General features: G+C 35.3%; 1 protein-coding gene across 1 annotated transcript in view; it reads left to right on the top strand.

Moving 5' to 3' along the window:
• LOC123686713 (atrial natriuretic peptide-converting enzyme) overlaps positions 1-21243 on the top strand; it is an 87544-nt gene that overhangs the window by 29195 nt on the left and 37106 nt on the right. Inside the window, exons 6-9 of the mRNA XM_045626950.1 lie at positions 4324-4659; positions 14275-14427; positions 18104-18319; positions 20831-20975. Of these exons, the coding sequence (XP_045482906.1) occupies positions 4324-4659; positions 14275-14427; positions 18104-18319; positions 20831-20975 (850 nt within the window). The remainder of the gene's footprint in view (positions 1-4323; positions 4660-14274; positions 14428-18103; positions 18320-20830; positions 20976-21243) is intronic.

The raw sequence follows: 21243 nt of genomic DNA on the forward strand, positions 1-21243 counted from the left end.
AAATAAAATAGTCCTTATGATATTTAGGGATACACGGCTTGGCTTGATTTTCAAGCTACTTGGCTTGAGCTTGACTTGATTTCAATTCAAATAGTAGTTTTTCAATCTCAAGTCAAGTCGAGTATTTATCAAGTAAGTGAATCATATCGAACCACTTGATTTTTAGCAGTTTAATTGTGTAGTGTCACATCAATGAAAAAAATGATGAACATTGATAAAAGAAATAAAACACTTGGCTTTATGTGAAACGTATAGCCATTTATCCAATCCATTCTTCTAGGAATTCCGATTTCTTGGAAAAAGTAGAAAATGCCTGCCTCCAATATTTGCCGCTCCTCTAGAGCGGGCCCTGCGGCTTCAAGATCCCCTGCTGAGTTTATATAACGCTTGAATATTTTGTTTTTTTTATCTAAGATGATTGAGTAAAACAATCGGATGATGCAGATGAACCATTAATTCAAATTCGAATGCGCCCAGGCCCAACCCTAGTTAATTTGATACAAATATAAGTTGAATAAATTTATTCAATACATAGGTACTCCTAGAAATTCGGATTTCTAGTGGGAAATGCCGGCCTCCAATATTTGCCGCTCCGGCGAAATTCGTTTCATTTGTTCCTGAGAAAAATTCCATTCTTTCTAGTATTTTATATAAATACATATATGTGAGTGTGTTACATTTTTTGAATAAATCCTTTAATTTTTTTATTATTTCTAATATCCTCTTTTTCTGAGTCTTTTTCATATTGAAATAAAAACATTAATGAATTTCAATGGTTTTCGAAACCAATATTGTCAATGAGGCTCCAGCATTTAGATTTCTGAAACTACCAAAATCTTTCAATAGATTCCATAGAAATGTGAGAAAACTGGCGAATGCTTCAGTCTCGCGGCGCTCGAGGAATCCCCTTATTCAGCCTAAGCGCGTAGAAACATATTCAGGGCGACGCGTGCATATCAAGCTCAAGTAATATCAAGCAGCTTGATATCAAGTCAAGCAATAAATATCTAGTCTATTCAAGCTCAAGTATGTAATTTTTCACAAGCTTGAGTTTCAAGTCAAGCAGTTGGTTGAAATGTCAAGCTACTTGGCTTGATGAATCCCTATTGATTTTAGAAATTACGCACAATTTTTTAGAAAATTTAAGGAGTTGTAACAACATTTTGCAGGAGTCCGAAGTTCAGTGAATAGTGTTAATTACTGCAGTCCAGCATGTCACAACAGCACTCAGAATTCACTCTAGAATGGCTTTTGGTGAAAGTCTCGAGGGTTATTCTTTGCCTATTAACGATGATTTTGATGTGAACGACTCTTTCCAATAAAATGAGCACTGAAGCAAGATTATGAATGACATCTATCCCATTCCTCTCTAGAAAAACCGGTTTTCCCATCGCGAATTTTCGAAATGTGAGAGCTATCTCTGGCGAATCCAATATTCAAACATAGATGAGAAATTTTTGGAAATTTCACATGTACAAGATGTAGAGGGCAAGCTCGTTAATATGAACACAAAAAATTCTGTGTTATTCATTTTGAAGGAACTATTTTTGAAGGTTGAGAAATTTGAATCTTTCACATGTTTTTTAGATACCTAATTTTTTGTGGAGCAGAATGATGTTGGTCTGGACTGTGTTTTCTTAGAAGCGAATTTGCCAACGGAGCTCTTTCATGTATGTTATTCAGACTTGGTCCTCGGATTTTGGTTACGTCCAGATTTTTTTTTGCCCATTCCGTATCCATTGCTGTGTATTCCACAGGTTGTTAAGCTAAAGGCGGGTTTTCCTCCACTTTCCCGGTCGCCAAGGACTGCGACTAAGTAAGATCAATTCGCTAAGACATCTCCGATGTATTTTTTACCTGACTGTCTCAAAAGGGGTGCTACGACGAAAGTGCATAATACAGATATCGAGAAAATTACACGATTATTGGATGGATTAGTTTATCTTCTATGAGCTGGAGTATCATTATATTAATCTCTCAAGATACGGGAAAATCCTGTCTATATGACTGTGTTTTTTTATTGAAATCTCCTGAAATCCTCCCAAACATCTATTTTTGAACATCACTAATTCTTTGCTCCTAAGTTTTTTAAGTTCCGATACCAATAAAAGAATAACATTATTTTTCTCATGCTTTTAATAATTCACTAACATCGAAAGTATTGGCTTTCTGGAAACATTCAATCTTCAGCCGGCTAGAAAACACTACAAGACTAGGCCGAAATGACGTCGACTAAGAAAACGGGTCTGAAGGAATTTTTCGGCACTAGTAAATAATCTTTCGTAGTGGTTCTATAGAACAGTAAGTGGCCAATCCTCTTCATCTACCAAATTTTGGTCATTTTTAGCCTCGGTATTCAATAATAACTTATTCCAACATTTTTTAATAATCCGGGGATTCGCTTGTTCCATGTTGTAGCTAAATTCTTTATTGCATCCCTTAATGAAAGTTTATTGAGGGCAGATTCTACCGATTCCATTTCTGTGATAATTGAACTAAAAAGGCAGTTGAATAATAAAGTTTCCTGATCCTTTGGTTGGCGTTACATTTGGTGGCATAAACATCACAAAAACATTCCCATCACATAATTTCAGTTTCTCAGTGGATAGACAAGGCGGTGCATTGTCTAAAAGAAGCAAGATTTCTCAAAGAGATTCTGAGCTTTAAAAAAGTTGACTTTCTGAAATATACTCTTGGACAATCACATTTTCGTTCATCCATGCGTTTCTACTGTTTCGGTATAGTAGAGGATTGTTGTTTTTGAAGAATCTCAGATCCTTCGATTTTTCAAAAACCAGAGGTTTATTTTTGTATGAACATGAAGCAATCGTGAAATGTGATTCGTTATTAGGAAATTTTCATAACATATACACATAAGTTTTTTTTATCTGGTAGCAATCGCCAGTATAACCCTGTCTTGTCAACATTGTGAATCTTATGTTTACTGAATTCACGATCTTGAATAACCTGTTCGATCTTCCTTTGAATAGAGCAATCAGTTCTAGCTGACTTCAAAGTTTTTTGCTGTTATTCTCAAGAATCTTACACCATAATATTCACAATTAGGGATTCATCAAGCCAAGTATAGCTTGACATTTTAACTAACTACTTAACTTGAAAATCGAGCTCGTGAAAAATTACATACTTGATCTTCACTTGACTTGATTTAAGATAATTATTGCTTGACTTGATATAAAGCTACTTGATATTACTTGAGCTTGATAAGCACGCGTCGCACGGCATATATTTCTACAATCTCGTGCGCGCTTAGACCAAACAAGGGGATTCCCCAAGTGCCGAGAGACTGAAGCATTCGCCAGTGTGACTTTATTGATAGTTTTTTCACATTTCTATGAAATCAATTGGTAGATTTTGGTAGTTTCAGAAATATCTCTCCAAACTCGGCCAAAATGGCCAAGGATTTTTTATCAACGCGAGCATCTTCAGCTCCTACTTGAAGACAATTTTCCAGAGTTGATCTTACAGTTACAAAAACCCGCAATAGGTTAGGCGACAAATGTATAAGATGCCTCATGTGTCTCAGATCCTGGATGGAAAATTATGAAATCAAACAAAGCCTGGATGTTTCTCAATATTAAGAAAATCAATATTTTTATCATTTTTCATTTTGTTATGATTTATAGTGATTTAATTTATGTTTATATTTGAAAAAGTTGATATTTTCGGTTCTTCTATGCAATAATATTGATGAATAAAAGTGTTTTTCGCAAGGTCCCTTTTCATTTCATCTTCTCTTTAATGATATGACACAGAGTTATTCAAACTTTCACTAAAATTCAAGGCTCTCTGTATGATAATTTCTCCATAAACCAACATATTTCTTTCGCGCTTGAAAGGAACCAGCTATCAAGCTGCAGGTTTTCCTTCTTCATGCCTTCTTTCATGTGCATTTTTTTGGCGGTCTGAATAAGCTTTGTCATGTAGAGATAAACATATCGATACCCTCCTCATTTTCACTATTTCGTATTTTAATCTGTGGTCCTTTTTGGATTGAAATCTGAGCACAACCAAAGCTTGTGCATACGAGTGAACCAGTGAACACAATTCCTTTCTTCTCACGAAACAAACATGTTCATACGAGTGAGATTATACGATGGGTATTCATTTCAATGCGATTCTACAGTGCTATGAACCCCGTGGCCGGAAAATCTAACACCTGAACCAGATACATCTGATATTCGTTGACCTGATATTCCGCAATCTTCTGCTATGCTTCCAACGCAAAAATCTATACAAATTCGAACACTCGAACGGACACACTCATTCAGATGCGAAAAGGTATTTTCAGATTGATATTTTCAGCATTCCCAACGGAGATACATATAGTCAATGCAACAGTGAACATAACAACCAGTCCCGTGATAGAAAGGATAACCCAGGACAATCCGGCACCAGGCGTCTGCCTGCCAGTCATCGTCAATTTTTGTCAGCATCACAAAATCCCGTACAACTACACGGTGTTCCCGAATTATATGGGTCAATTTGGACAGAGGGACGCTCAACAGGAATTGGAAGTGTATGACGCTGTGGTGAACGTGCGGTGTTATGAATTGGCCGCCTTGTTTCTTTGCTCCCTCTTCGTCCCGAAATGCGGCCCAGGTGGCGCCCTTGTGCGGCCATGCCGAAATCTTTGCTACGGTAAGCCCATAATTCAGACCTTGCAGTAACGGACTAGGAGGTATCGCCAAACTTCAGCTTAAGGATAAACTACGAAGACTGAACTACAATGTGAAATATTTCGAGTTACATTTTAAGTTGAAAATACCACTCTTTTGCCGAACGTATCTTCAACCATTTTTTTATGCAATCAATTTCAACTTCAAATCATCGAGAATTCGAAAATTTTTGTTTTTTAATACCATGCTTATATCTGACGAAACCTTCAATATATTTCGAAGAAATATCCATATGAACATAATTTTCGTATGGCCCCTGATGTAAAAAAGGAAAGCGGTAGATTTCGCAATGAAAACAGGAATAAAAAAAAATATTATACATAGGGGTACGTACAACTTTGCTTCCGTCGTTTTTTCCGAAATTCGACGCTTTATTGTAAAAAACAGGTTATACATTTATGATCCAAAGTATCGTCCATCGCTGGCCACTAGTCTCTCTCATCTTTCGGGCAGCGTACGAATCCCGCGTGGAAAAAACTGGTCATCTTTTGAAGTGATTCACGAAGAGATCCAATTTTTCACTTCTTCATAAGACCGGATGTCCTGGTCGGCCAGGGCTTGTGCCTTTGATCGAAACAAATGGTAATCCTAGGGAGCAACGCCTGGAGAATACGGCGGGTGGGATAGGTATGTCTTGACCACTTTAGCCAAATGGGGTCGAGAATTTTCATGCTGTAAAATCACTTTATCACGTCTCTAATTGTATAGCAGCCGTTTGTCTTTCAATGTTCGCCTGTGATTTTTTCAGTCGGTTTCAACAACTTATAATTCACTGCGCCAAGCTGGCCCCACCAAAAAGTGAGCATGACCTTGGACGGGGAATATTCGGTTTGGCCGTCGACGTGAAAGCATGGCCGGGATATCCCCATGATTTTTTGCGCTTGGGAATGAACCCATTTCTCGTCTCCAGTCACAATGCGATGCAGAAATCCCTTCCGTCTTTGCCTTGCAAGTAGCTGTTCACAAGTAAACAAACGCCGTTCAACATCTGTCGACTTCAACTCTTACGGCACTCGATTCCCTTGTTTCTGAATCATTCCCATGACTTTCAAGCGTTTTGAAATGGCTTGTTGCGTCACTTCCAAGGATCTTGCCAATTCTCGTTGCGTTTGACACGAGTTGTGATAAAGTTATGCCTCCAATTCTGCAACTTCGAAAACCTTCTCTCTTCCACCGCGCCATGCTGATCTTCGACGTCAACATCACCGTTCTTGAAGCGTTGAAATCATTCTAGGTCCGTTCTTTTACTAATAGCGGACTCAACATAGGTATTTGAGAGCATTCGATGAGCCTCAGCCGCAGATTTCTCGATATTAAATCAGAAAATTAAAATATCCCGTAATCTGATATGTTTAAACGAGAATAACTTTCGGATGCAGACACAAATTGATTAATATTTCGATGGCGTTATGTTTACGAATACATACATATTATGTGACATCTACGATGTATTTATTCCGACTACCACTTACCGCTTCAGCTATTTATTTCAAAACGGCGGAAGCAAAATTGTATACCTAATACAAAAGAAGATGCTTTGTGGTGAATGGGAGATCCGTACTACGGTGTACAAAATATGACATCATACGAAATTCATCATCCACTAGTTCAACAGTTGAGGAGACATCAGGGATAAAAATTATAATAATAATCGAAATATTCTGGTTTCCTCCAAGTGAATTAGGATATTTTATACAGTAGCTCGTTAATACCCATGGTTTTCAACGAGACGTGAGTCAATATGAGTATTATCATTAAGGTGAATAATTCACAAAATAGTTAATTGCTTCATTATACTTGATTCAATCTTCTGAGCACAAATCTGTAGTCAGAATCTGACAAATCAGATCATTGAAATATTATCTGATTCAGAGGCTTGTTCGTCCAAACAATCTTTAATATTTCCTCCTGTGTAAAAGCGGAGATTTTGAATAATTCAATTCATCAATGAACATTATTCACACACAAAATTTCAGAGGAGTCTCACATATTCTGAGATATAAAAATTTCACAAGTAAATTTTGTAAGAACATTAATTTCATCATTATCCAACTGATTTGTAAATCTCAATTCGATCGAAACGATATAATTTCAATTATTGAGAAAACGAATTTTTTTGAACCATTCACCAGATTTTGCCATTCAATGAACAAGCAAATAGAAACCTCTAGTATTATAATTAGTTGAATATACTTCTCAAAAACAACTTTGAAAATAAAAAACTCATTAGTGAAACTACTTTAAAACTGAAAGAACTCAATCGTAAAATTTCTCAAGTTACGTTTTACTATCAATCACCAACTCTTATATCAAAGAACACCACACGTATTGAAAGGTGCGTCGTCGAATCAACTCAAGCGTGGCATCTAGGAACCCAACGGCGCGTGTATGTTCCGGCAACACTAAATCAAGTGGACAACGTAGAAATCCTTATTTCCTGTTTTTAAAGACTTGGAAATGGAAAGATTTTCCAGGCTCATTTATCTCGAACACCAAGTCATTTAAGGATATCCGCTATATTGCTTGTTTATGTTCGATCGATGGGAATAATATGTCGACGCTTTTTTGAAGATTATTAAACTTAATATTTGAATATTTCATTATTTATTTTACAGGATTATGCAGTTTCGATTTTTTTTTTAGATGTAGACGGCAATATTTCATGGAATTCCGTATGAATATTCGTTTTGCTCCTAAGCAATTTATTTCAGTTCGATCAGATCGGTAATTTATTTCACTCAATGCGAAAACAATATTCATATCTAGGGCGAAGAATAAGGGAAAATACTGGGGTGAATTACACCCCCCCAAGATTTCCAAAATATAAAATTCCAGAATTTTCGAAAATTCTTCCATAAAATGAACCAATAATTTTTTTTTTCTTTAAAATTGATACGGCACCAAAAAATCGGTTTATTATCGCTTTCAAGATGATTATTTTTATTGCACTACGAGCACGTATATGTCTGAGGTTTATTATATTCCTTTATCTACCCGTTTTATCGGCGTCCTCTTTGTTTTGCCATCTGTGATTTTTGCATTCGTCATCGGTATACACTTACCAATTGTTTTCGGTTTTTTGTCGTTTTCCTCGCAAAATTTTAATACTGCAGTTATTAGAAAAACTGAACTGAGTTCGCATTGGAAAATTGTATGTGCTGTGTTTTTCAATTTGATATGTTTCATTCAAATTACATTTCATTTGTAAAGGCATCAGTTTTGACTTGACTATACAGGATGTTCCTAAATTAAAGGTACAAATGAAAATGACAGATTTCTCGGATCATTTAAGAAAAAGCATGAGTTCTCAAACGCTTTGTTTTTGAGATACAGGTGTTAAAGTTCTAGTTTTTCTCCCATAGAACCTTCCCTTCACAAGATATTCAACTTGAATTGGCATTAGATACTCCAATTTTAAGTTTTCATCATGTGATAAACTAATTTTGAATGCAAATCCTTAGGGTAAATTTTTTTTGGAAGGGTACCCGCTTCTCCCCTCATGAATAATTGAATACTGCACTTTTGGATTTGCAGTAGTTTTATCGTATCTGCAATCGATTTCGAAAAACAAATTCAAACGGCTCTCTATAATAATTTTCAGGAAAATACAAATTATTACAAATAGGTTACAGTTAGGTAGCTGTGATAAATAATTTAATTCTAATTTTTGGTACTTATTTACCAATTCGAAGATTAAAAAAGATGCGATAAACAAGTTAAGCATAACAAAAAAGTAGGACTACCAGAAAAAAACCTGTATCTCGAAAACAGAGCGTTCGCGGGCTCATGCGTATGGGCCATTTTATTTTCGAAATAATCCAAGGAATCTCTCATTTTCCTTCGTAACTTCAATTCAGGAACACCCAGTATAAGATAAAAAACAATCGAATTTGTAATAAAAAAAAATTATTTCTAGTGATTTGGTTCAAACTTCGTTATCTAACCTGTTTTTCTCACATTATAGATATGAGTAAACAATGTCGTCTAAAAATATCTACGGCCTTGTTTCATATGGGTATTTCTCTGGAATGATCGAACGGATTTTGCCCTATCAATTTCAAGTTTCTAGCATATTTCATTCAAGAGTTATCGTGTACAGCATAGAACCAATACCTCCTAGACTACTGTTTTCTAGGAGGTATTGATAGAACTCAGAATACAAATAAACCTGCAGGAAAAGTAACACGGTGTAAAATCACAAGATCTTGCTGGTAGTTCGATGGACGATCTCTGAGCCTTTTTGCTGAGAATAACAGTACGATGAAAATAAGAATGATTTGTTTTTTGCAGGACTTCTAGGCTTCAATTTATAAATCAGTTGAATTCTATATGAGTGCAAACAATAACCATTCTTCAGAAAGAATCTCTTATGTGGATCCCTATGTTGACTGCAAAATCTACAACAGCCACATTTAAATTCACTTGAATCTCATAACTTCCATAATATCTGCATTATCTCTCACAGTTGACTCAATTCAAAATTTCGAATTACGAATGTTACCAATCGATTTCAGATTTAACCAATCACGTACTATGCACCAAATTGCCTCTTTAGAGATTGAGTTTCTATAGTACTCTGATAATTCCACACTACACTGATGTATATGTTGTATGGTTCATGTAATTTGTGAATACCTTACCATTAGAACCATTGATGAATTAATTCATATCGGAGTGTAGTGTTGGCTATTTTGCATTTAGAATCCTGCAGTATTAATTTAATCTCTCATTACTTCTATACGAATATAAAAAAAAATCGATCATGGGCTAATGAAATATATGTATAATATGTATTATTCATCCAAATTTATTGAATCACGTCATTAGTAATCTCCATTTCGAATACACTAGATATGAAGTATGAATTTCAAACATTGTGTAAAATTTCAAGCTGATTCAGAACCGTAGGAAATTTTAGATGAATATTGGAAAATAAATAGTAAATTTTTCTGTGACAGGATATTGATGGACTAGGTTGAAATTTAGTTTGTTTATGTAAAATATTTCTATATCTCAGGATCCACTCATCGTAGAGACTTGCGGTAAAAATTTTTACCACTGAAGTGTACAAGACAACACACTGGAAATTGTTTTGAAGTTCTTACCTCTACCGCTAGGGGGCATAATAGCTATCGTCGAGTAGAAAAATGAATTTCACTCGAAAATGTTTCATATGAAGTTGAAAATTCTCTATCTTCTGAATTGAATTGAATTCGATTTTACGACATCAAATAAGGGTAGGGGAAAGGAAGAAATCTGACTGATTGAAATGCCTGTAACTTCAGTTTGGCTTAACATTTTTGAGCAAATTATCGTCTAAGAGATAATATCTTGTTGATTGAGGACAAAATATACTCATGATAAATTTGTTCATTGTTTTGTTCATTTTACTCCGAAATTTCAAATTTAATGATAGGATTTTCTTCACAGAAACAGAAATTCCATCAAATTTGCATGAAAAAACCTGCAGGTTGCAAAGCGATAGTTTCAGGCGTTCTGAGTTATGACCGAAAAAAGATATTCTTCAACTGATGCACTGCGAAAAACGAAATTGTGTCTTTAGGTTCTGACAAAAACAGAAATCACATCAAATTTGTATGAAAAAAACCAGAAGGTCGCAAAGCGATAGCTTCAGGCGTTCTGGAGTTATGGCCAAAAGACACAATTTAGTTTTTCAGTGCATCAGTTGAAGAATATCTTGTTTCAGCAATAACTCCGGAACGCCTGAAGCTATCGCTTTGCGGCTTATTGGGGTTTTCATACAGATTTTATGGGATTTCTGTTTCTGTCAGAACTTAAAAAGACACAATTTGGTTTTTCGCCGTGCATCAGATGTAGAATATCTTCTTTCAGCCATAATTTCAGAACGCCTGAAACTATCGCTTTGCGACCTGCAGGTTTTTTCATGAAAATTTGATGGAATTTCTGTTTCTGTGAAGAACATCCTATCATTACATTTGAACATTACATTGAACAAAACAATGAACTTATGACTAAGCGCCCCCTATCGAAAGCAGCAAAAACAAATTTATCATGAGTATATTTTGTCATCAATCAACAAGATATTATATTTCAGACGAGATCCAATTTGCTCAAAAATCTTGAGCCAAACTGAAGTTACAGGCACTTCAATCAGTCAGATTTCTCCTTTTCACCTACCCTTATTTGATGTCGTAAAATCGAAAGTGACAATTCAAAAAGATAGAGAATTTTACAAGGATTACAGTGATGATATTTTTTCTTCAACTTCATATGAAACATTTTCGAGTAAAATTCATTTTTCTACTCGACGATAGCTATTACGCCCCCTAGCGGTGGAGGTATGAACTTCAAAACAATTTCCAGTGTGTTTTCTTGTACACTTTAGTGTACAATTTATTACCGTAAGTCTCTACGATGATTGGATTCTGAGATATAACCGCTTACCTCGCTTATTTGCCCACCCTGTACATGCTGAGGAGAATCGTTCGATCAGAATTGCTCATCTAGGTAGATTAATTAACCGAAATCAATGGTATCACCGGCTCCTTAATGAATGAGCTTTAAAAAGCTTCTGAATTGACGCCAGTATTTTCCTCGTTTTTATATGATCAATTCCTGGTGATTTCTCCAACGCTGTTTCGCTTTTTTTTCTGTTTTTATCAATCGTCAGTTTTAGTGTTTCGAACGTCAACACTCCCTTGCAGTAATTCTTTTTTGATATCGTATCATTAGGAGATAAAAACGGGACTATTTCCATCGTTTAAACATGGACAATTTAGCGTTCCAACATGAATCGAATAATCTAATACCATGCTATCTAAAACACGCCGCGGACAAAATGTATTCCTAATGGAAGAATCGATAATCTGACAACAAGTGTAAACGTCAGATTCTAGAGAAGTTGTAAATCAGCTTTTGCACTCATCAGAAAACGAAAACAAGAAATGAAGACGTCAAAATATGGTTTTTATCAATCGCGTTCCAGAATTATAAATGGCTTAACATCTCTCTGATTGGAACTAACAGGGATATGTTTCGCTCGTTATGGATAACGAATGGAGGATGGAATGGAAATGGGATAGAAATACTCAAAGGGTAAAACATCGTGTTTATTTGATAAGGTAATACTCCGGAGGTTCGAATATAACGTATACAAAAATTTTTATAGTCGAAAATTAAGCAGATATGATTTCTTCAATCCATATAATATATTGAACGATAATGAAGAGCAGTCATATATTGAATATAAACTGTGTAACCTCAAAATTTTGTAGCTCCAAAATTTTGTAACCTCAAAATTTTCTCTTCTTCCACCGCCATGGTGGACTTCGAAATCAAAATTACCGTTTTTGAAGCGTTGAAACCACTCTCGGCACGTTCTTCCACTAATAGCGGCATCGCATAGGTATTTGAGAGCATTCGATGAGCCTCTTTCGCAGATTTCTTCATATTGAAGCGAGAAATTGAAACCTCCCGCAAATGACGAGAATTTGGTTTGGTTCGTAAGCTGACATGTTAAATCGAGAATAACTTTATGATGCAGACACAAATCGACTAATATCCCGAGGGCGTTATGTTTACAAATACATAAGCTTATTGTATGACATCTACGATCAGTTTATTTCGACTACCACGTATCCATACAGCTATCTATTGCAAAACATCGGAAGCAAAGTTGTACACCTAATATTTCAACGACTTCTAGGGCACCTTGTATAATAAATCACATCTCATATAAATATGTAGCTTTGTGGTCTCCAAGAGCGCAAAAAGTCCGTGAACGGGCGAGCGTTCAGAATGTCCTGACGCCAAGTCGATGCTTTTCTCAAATTTCTTCTTGTAATTAACTGAATTGGTTTGAAATTCCCAACTACTTGAAAACTTTCTGAGGTCATATTAGTTCGATACTGCCGCTCCAGTATGCTTCATAATACATTGCAATCAGGTCCAAATCTTGAGCACCTGTCGCAGCAAACTCCGAGTCTACGGGAAAATCGATTTTCCTGTCAAACTCTGGATTATTTTCACGGACTTCATCTTGTGTTGTCGGAATAATATGAAAACCGGAAAGTTATAATAATCCTGTTGATGTTATGCGAACTACAGGAATATTGGCTTTTTATGGAAATCGACATATCAGCAGCTTATCTAAGTTGCTGATGTAAAGTTATTTCCATATTCCCACCTTCCTAAAGGTTATCAATATAGAATATAGATTGAATCCGAAATCATATTTCATTTGCGAAGTAATAAAATTAATAATTCGCAATGGATATTGATCATGATTTTTGATTAACTATTTGTCCTTTTTTTCGTGTTGATGAACACGCCTTTTTCAGATGGTATATAATTCTAGAAAGACTGAATTTATTCCCTTTCAAGACCAATCGGTTAGAGAAGTTTGAATAAGATAGATATTTATAGGAAACCTCATATTCGATTAATCTTTCAGATTAACCATTATAAACTCATGATATTCTGCATTAAACGAATTAGAAACAAAGCTAGCAAAAACACAGATAGGGCAGTATTTACTCAAAAGTATTTATAACAACAGATTGAATATCTTTGCATTTATTCGTGTTAATAAACATTTATAATAGTCTTTTTTTTTTGACACATAGTACATACTTCTAGTAAGAGATAGTTAACCCATTTCGAGACTAATCACATAAAGAAGTGTCAATACGATTTTCATAAAAATTTCTCATATTGGATTAATGAATAATTCGGATATTTTGCATTGATTATTTTTGAATTAGTTGAAGCACAAAAAAAATACGAATACGTAAGTATGGATTACCTTAATCGAATATAAACATTCAGATGTATTCATACGAGCAGCATAAAAGGTTTGTGGAATTTGTCGAGCTGATAGAAATATATGATTGTTAACCTTTTTTGACACTAAGAATATAATTCCACATTGAGTGAATTTAACACACTCAAAGACAAGATAGATGAAAAAGTCTGAATACAATTTCCAAAATTTTTTTTTAAACTCCAATATTTCACATTGAGTTAAACCCGGAATGAATTCGAAAGTGAGCTCCCAAAAAACATGAATACGTGAGTATTCCCTGACGGTTTCCATTGATTGGATATCAAAGATGCCTATTCACGTACCTGCCACCTGTTGATTCATAGATCGTAGACCATTTACACTGCGGCGAATGTCAAGTCGAGATCTTCAGTTTTTATTCAACGTTCACTAAACCCACTTTAGTGGAGGAAAACCATTGAGTCTGGAGTTTCAAGACATTTTGGATTATCAGTTTGAAATGTGCTATAAAGCAACAAATACCGACCTAAGAATGGAATTAATTCAGATATACATTATAGGAATTTTCCTTGACTAAAAATGATCGAAGATACGATTGAAGATTGAGATTGAATTATAGAATCTATGATAAAATTCACAATGACTCTCTTCGATCGTCAGATATCGTGTTTAGCGCACAGATTGTAATCATCAGATCAAATTGGCAGTTCTGGGCCGACAGACCGCCGTAACGTGAGTAGGCATCTTGTAACATTGAGTATTCTTTTGGACTGCATGAAATATTTGTGCATTTTTTTGTGTTATTCGTTCTAGAAACTAAGAAGAGGTGTGGTTTTTTCCTTGATGTATTCGGCTTGACACTACCCGACTATTTAGAGTGCAGACTATTTCCAGAAATGCCAGATCCCAACATTTGCGTTGGTCATGCCGAAGTTAAAGAAGCCAAACGGAGAGCCCAAACACCAGGTAAAATCTTTTATACTTTTTGTTCTATTTGAATAATAGTCAATTTCTATATTAAAAAATTTGCAATTAGAAACGACCTCTCATTCGATCTGTAGAGAAAAAATACCAACGATAATCGTCCTTTTAACGATATCTGTAAAAAATCTTTGCATTGAAGTCTTACTTTCGAAATTTAATCAGCCCATTCTATTCGATAAATTGTTTGATCTCTTCAATTTTGATTGACAGCAAAACTTGTAGAATAGCTTCAGTGTTGTCAAGTCCATATCTTAGTCATTATGAAAATCTTATAAATCTGCTATTGCACATTTAACTCAATTTCATAATTCTCTTTTGTATAATTCGATCGGTTCTTGTTGAATTATTAATGTTCTTATAGAGATTTAATTTTTGTCTCCGGAACTAACACAGTAAAAATCGTGAACTTTGGTATGATTCTTGTTACTTAATAATTTCCAATGATTTTGACCAAACTTTTAGAAAACCCAACTTTTATACTAAAAACCCACTTTTCCCTTTTTTCGACCTAATTCCCCATTCCTTTGAGAACACCGTATTTGAAAATTTATTATAATCGAAAATTGAAATATATTTTAGAATTAAAAAAGTGTTGTGACGTTACCCTTGAAGTCCACAGTTTGGGAGCAACTGATTGAAATTTTCATAGTATGGATGTTCCCAGTAGTAGTTCAACATCCTGAGTAACTCTGAATTACATGATTTTTGCTGAGTTAGTTGAATGAATGAAACCCATTTTAAGTTTGTATCTTTGTTAGGTTATTTCTCCATCTATAAAATCTTTTTTCGAAAAAATCAAATGAAAGCATAACAGACAAAATTGGATACAGTCTTGTTAGCTGGATCCATTTTACCTTATTTCTTTTGAGATACATGAAAAGTCATTTTTTCTCAAGTTTAAATTACATTCTTTTAACTGTTGATACATCGTCAACTAGGCGAATTTTGGATTCATGTGTTGAAAGGAAATGTCAAAATGGGTTATGAAACAGCTAAAATGTTGATTCTTTTCTGCAACATCAAAATGATAAATGAAATTGAGCTTGATAAACAATATAAATCAGTTTATCACAAATGGTTAACTAGCGGATTGCATGAATAGAAACTGAAACGTTATCTGTTTGCATTGGGGTATTTTAATTGGCGGTAATATATTCGATGGGAGGGATGATCTGTTGGGTTTAATAGTGACAGAAATTCACAAATTCAATAAATCAGTGTGCGTAAAATTGATTGGGCCGATATCGCTAAGAGTGAAACCTAATTGAACTTTCAAAGTACGGATATAACATCCAAATGACCTGTCTACAATTCAATTCGCCAAACATAATAAATCTAGTTCTAGATTTCTATTAGCGCGATGGAATAGAGAATCAGAAGATAGACTAGGGATGAGCCTAATCCTTCCAATTTTGCGGTGTTCTACCTACCAGCCGCCATACCCTGGAAATATATACACCATGATATGTGTGAAATTAAAAAAAAATATACATAGGTATTCAGATAAATGGGATATTGACCGACTTAATCCTTCAGAAATCTGGTGTAGTGTACGAAGAATGTCTAATGCCGAGGCTACGAATCGAATGATTTGTTCGTAATGTGATTAATGAAACGTTCGAAGGATGTGGAAATGGCATTTGTCGTGTAGAACATTTCCAGTTTTCTTGCTGTTCCATTTTCCAGACCTCGACAAACTGGTTGGAAAAACCCATTTTTTTTCTCATTTTCAAGCATAACATCATTTTATCTGCTAAATTCGCTCCGTTCGATCAAACCTATTCTGTTGAATCTCGACATTCATTTTGTTTCAATACTCAAAATCACAACTCTATAGGTGTTTTGAATCATTCTTTCTGGATATTCTTGAACGAGATCATTCCCGGCTCAAAATTTGAAAATTATAGCCGTTGTGATGAAATGATAAAGCTCGAAAGTCAAAAGGTATTAAATCACGAATTCTTGGGGGCCGATTTACATTTAATTTTCTCCATGGTGCGATCAGAAACATCCTTTCATTTTTGGAGAATTTTCACATGAGAGCATTATTGTTATTGATGGTTCTTAAGACCGGTGATATTTTCATTTCAGTTTCCTTTAAGGCGGCCACTCACGATGCGCCCATGTTCGAGCGTTCGGATAATTTTACAGTCGGGCAGCTCGGGACACGACCGCACGACTGTAAATCAGAGTATGAACTTGACTGCCCGACTGGAATCTCTTGGACGCCTGCTTCCAAACGCTCGAAAAAACGCTTCGTGAGTGGCGGGCTTTAGCATCGAACAAATATATACTAACTGACAAAGAAACTTCAACACTTAGAAGGAGTTGTTTAAATTTTAATTTTTTGTTTGGTATAATATAGATAGTAAAACAAGAAGTATATGATTGAAATTTGGAGAAAAAACGAAGGGTTCACAATTTTTTTTTAATGAATTTGTTAATAATGTGTATGTCCACCGCGATCATCTATTCACTCCACAACACGCCTCGGCATTGATGCAATAAGATGTTCTATTTCTTCTTGAGGGATACTATCCCAAGCTACTTGTATTTCATGTCTCAGAGCCGCCAACGTCCGTGGGGGCTGGGGTAAATTTCCAATTCTTCTACCCATGATGTCCGAAATATGCTCTACTCTGGTAACATGAGGTCGGGCATTATCTTGCGGAAATATTGGATTCTCGAGCCCGTTAAGGCAAGGGAGAACATATGGCTCCACTATTTCTTGAAGCGTTGACATGTTACCTCGAATAAAAACTAAAGGTGACCTACTTACATGTGCAATAGCACCCCATACCATAATGCCTACTGTCCGGTGTACATGATGCTCAACATCAAACTGAGGTTCACGTCTTTCTCTCCGATGTCGTCTAACCCTTCTTCGGCCATCATGTGCACCCAAGGAGAATCGAGATTCATCAGAAAAGACGACCTGATGCCATTCCACATTCCAAAAAACGTTCTCTCTCGCGTTCCCTGCATCACTGTAATCGTTGCCGGCGATGCTCAACCATCAGAGTTAACACAAGATGGGATCGATAATACTGCATTCCAAAAGACCTTATCTGCGGTAAACAGTTACAGGATGGCCTTGTTACCCTAACCACTTATCAGCCAAAGATCGAGTTGTCACAAATCGGTATCTAATGGCCTTTACGTCTTAGAAGTCGATCTTGAACTTAATGTGTGCCCCTTTGACGTCCGGTGCCTACTCTTCTTCAATTTTGGGCATTATCAAACCAAGCTTGACAACATCTCATAACAGTAATTGGATTTCTGTTCTTACTGTTAGCGATTTCTCGAAATGATAACCCCGCATTCCGTAGACCAATAATTCGACCTCTTTCAAATCACGTGCATACGTGCTCTAGGCATTTTAACAACAACTAAACATCGACTTTGGATCTCCTCGAACAGCTGGTTTGTTGTAAAATTTAAAAAATTTGCAAGAAACGACTACAAGTAACAAAAATTGTTCACATGAAAAACCCTTCACGATTTTTTCCTCCAAATTCAATAATTTACTCCTTGTTATACTATTTATGTTTTACCAAAAAATAAATTAATAGTTAAACAGCTTCTTCTGGATGTTGCAGTTTTTTTGTCAGTTAGTATAATTTCATTCCGATATTTCGAAGAAACCTATTCTTTACAGTGTGTCCAAATGGATTTCAATGTGACATATCGAGATGCCTACCGAAAGATTGGCAATGTGACGGTCACGTCGACTGCAAGGATCAATCAGATGAGTTGAATTGCAAAAAATGTGGCTTAGGTATGATACACTGTGGTGCAAATAGGTGCATCACACAAGAGCACATGTGTGATGGTAGAGTGGACTGTCCTTATGGCCAAGACGAGAGGAATTGCTGTAAGTTTGTTGTCAATTTTATTCGAATAAATGAATTTTTTGCGGCAAATCTCATCTTGAACAGTTTATGCTAAAAAAAAGGTACTCTTGTTTATCGTCGGTAAAATGAACCGTTTTCGAAGAACAAAATAAAAAAGGAACCATGAATTCTAATTCCTTTTTTATTTTGTATTTCGAAAACGGTTCATTTTATCGACGATAAACAAGAGTACCTTTTTTTTTAGCTAAATGTTCAAGCTATTCAAATTTCTTTTTCTACTCCTTACCATACAGAGTGTTGAAAATGTAAGCATTAAAATGTACAACCTAGTCCGTATCTCCGTAGGGAGGGCCGCTAGAATAAAAAAAATTGATGGGAACTTTCCCGGACACCCTGTATAAAGGAAATGAATATGTAGTTTTCACAAATAATTTCATGAGTTTTGCGCAAAGATATCAAGTTCCAAATTTGAAACCGTCGGATTCGCCCAGAAGCATTTCTAGAAGCTAATACTTTGGCTGAATGTTGGAGAGCAATGAATTCATTTCAGTTGAAGTTTTCGTTGGACTCTCTAGACTGCGAGGATTAAATGAAACACGTTCAAACGGATACGAAAGAAATACAACTCTCATTGTGCACCCTTCTGATGTTGACATATGTGGATGTTCACGCACAAGCGAACATCGCACTTAACATCATTTTCTCGAATAGTATTATTCGTATTCCACTTACAACACAAACCGAGTGTTCTTCAAACTGTTCGTGGAGGATTTTAAATAACATTCCCGATAATGAAAATTGAATAAGAATAACAAACTTTTTCGCTCGAAATGTTTGTGAGAGCAAAAAGATAAAACGTAGTGTCGTATTTCGAATATTCGATTGAAAATTCGAATAACGGAAATAGAAGGTATTGCTTCTCCGTCCTCAGAGATTTCGATATGAAACTCGTGTTTGAACTCCACGAGTTGATATAACTTTTCAGATTTCTTTTTGATGTGTTAAAATAATGTGCATACTGATAAAGTGGAATTAAAAAAGAATTGTTATTATTTATAACGATGGCAATTCTAATAATGAGACATGCAAGGACATCAAATAGTCAAATATTTCTGTAAGTATGAGTTTTTCTCGAGAACGTCAAGAAAGGTTTTTTTTTTTGAGAAACGAGAACTTGTGATTGCAAATTCATTGGTTCACGATCATCCCTTGAGCGGGGTGATAATACTCTCAAGGATTTTTGATCGCAATAGGGATGGAATAAAGGTTTTAAAATTCTATTTATGAATAAGCAAAAAAAATCAATATAAAGACTTCAAAAGGTTAGCCGAAAACCATTGAAGTTATTCTAAATGTGAACACCTTGTAATAACAAGGTATTCATATTTTAGAGTCTCTGAGTGCATATAAAAGTCAAATGTCAAAGAATTTGGATACGAGAAAAAATGTGCGGAATTGTGATTCCACTGAGATGAAATTTTGTTCTTATATTATATCAGAAATATTTGAGAGAGCCCCGAATCTCAAAAGTACGTCTAACCTTGTCAGGAATTAGTTTGTTGAAACGAAAGGAATTTCGTCGTTCATACGTGTTACAGGATGAATTCCTGGATGACATTCAAGAAAGTCTGGAAGTAATTCACGTAAGCATGAAGCCACTATGGGGATTATTCGCAAAATAAAAAAAATAAAGAAGTAACTTCTTTTCAAGTAGAAAAATCTGAAGCGATTGTTCCATCTTTCATCGAATTTGACCGATTATAGTTATTATATACTATCGTCAATGACTAAGAAGAAATCGGGTAGAGAAATCTCTTCTTTTTGAGTACAATAGAAAATAACCACTATAAGCTCTACATCCTCAGAAAAAATTATCCTCTTTAGTAAATGCATCAGATTAGGTATAAGCAGTGAGAAAGTCGGTGGATTCAGAATGATCTTAAGAGAATAGGTCAAGTTTACCTAGATTATAATTGAATTGAATAAAACAAAATTATTTCCACAAATATTTATATTTCTGGAAATTGTGAATTTATACAGGGTGACCCATGGAAACCTAACGGAGGAAGAGGGGGCATTCAGAATGGAATGTCATTTCAATAACAATCAAACAGTTGAGATACAAAGAGTCATCAGCAGAGTTAGTGATTCTACCTTTACAATATTGTAAAGAACAACGAGAAGATTTTGCCGTAGGCATGCAACTTATTTTGGAAGAGGATGAAATATGGAAAACGTTCTATTTTTCATACTTGAAATTAATTTTCTCAAATGGCATGTCAGTGGCAATATTTCTGTGTGAATATATTCGTTTAATAAGAGGAGAAATAACAAAGTATAGATTTTTAGAAAAACGTCAGTTTCCCGTGGATCGTTTCGAAGAAAATAAGGAGCGTAAAACAAGCAGAAATAGAGACTTTCCAATTTTTATCACTGTAACTGAATTCGTTCACCGCGAATTTGTAAAGGAAGTCGTCGCTTCCCTGATTTCCACGATTAATAATCCATTTTTCGATATAATGATGTTGCAGTGAGACTCAGCGAAAGAAATGGAGATGAAGGCAGGGGTCAATTGGAGGTGTTTCGTCCTGATATGGAAAAATGGGTGCCAGCTTGTGTGCAACATTGGGATCAGAGCACTTCTCCGAAATACATATGCTCCCTTCTTGGATATTCGTAAGTGATAATTGAGTTTTTCTCAGAAACCTCGTCCAAATTTCTACAAAAATCAGCTTAACTTTAGATCGGAAATATAATTGATTATATCAGATATTAAACAGAAAGCTCTCATTCTGGTTCAATATAATTATTTTTAAGAAGAAAATAAGCTTGAACCGTTCATGTTCGATTAGGTGGAATACCGAAATGCATCAGTATATAGTCGAAATTCATAAATAAAATTCAATGTTGAAAAAGTAACGGAAACAAATCAATGAACTACTAA

The sequence above is a fragment of the Harmonia axyridis genome, chromosome X (genome assembly GCF_914767665.1).
Source record: "Harmonia axyridis chromosome X, icHarAxyr1.1, whole genome shotgun sequence".
Taxonomy (NCBI): domain Eukaryota; kingdom Metazoa; phylum Arthropoda; class Insecta; order Coleoptera; family Coccinellidae; genus Harmonia; species Harmonia axyridis.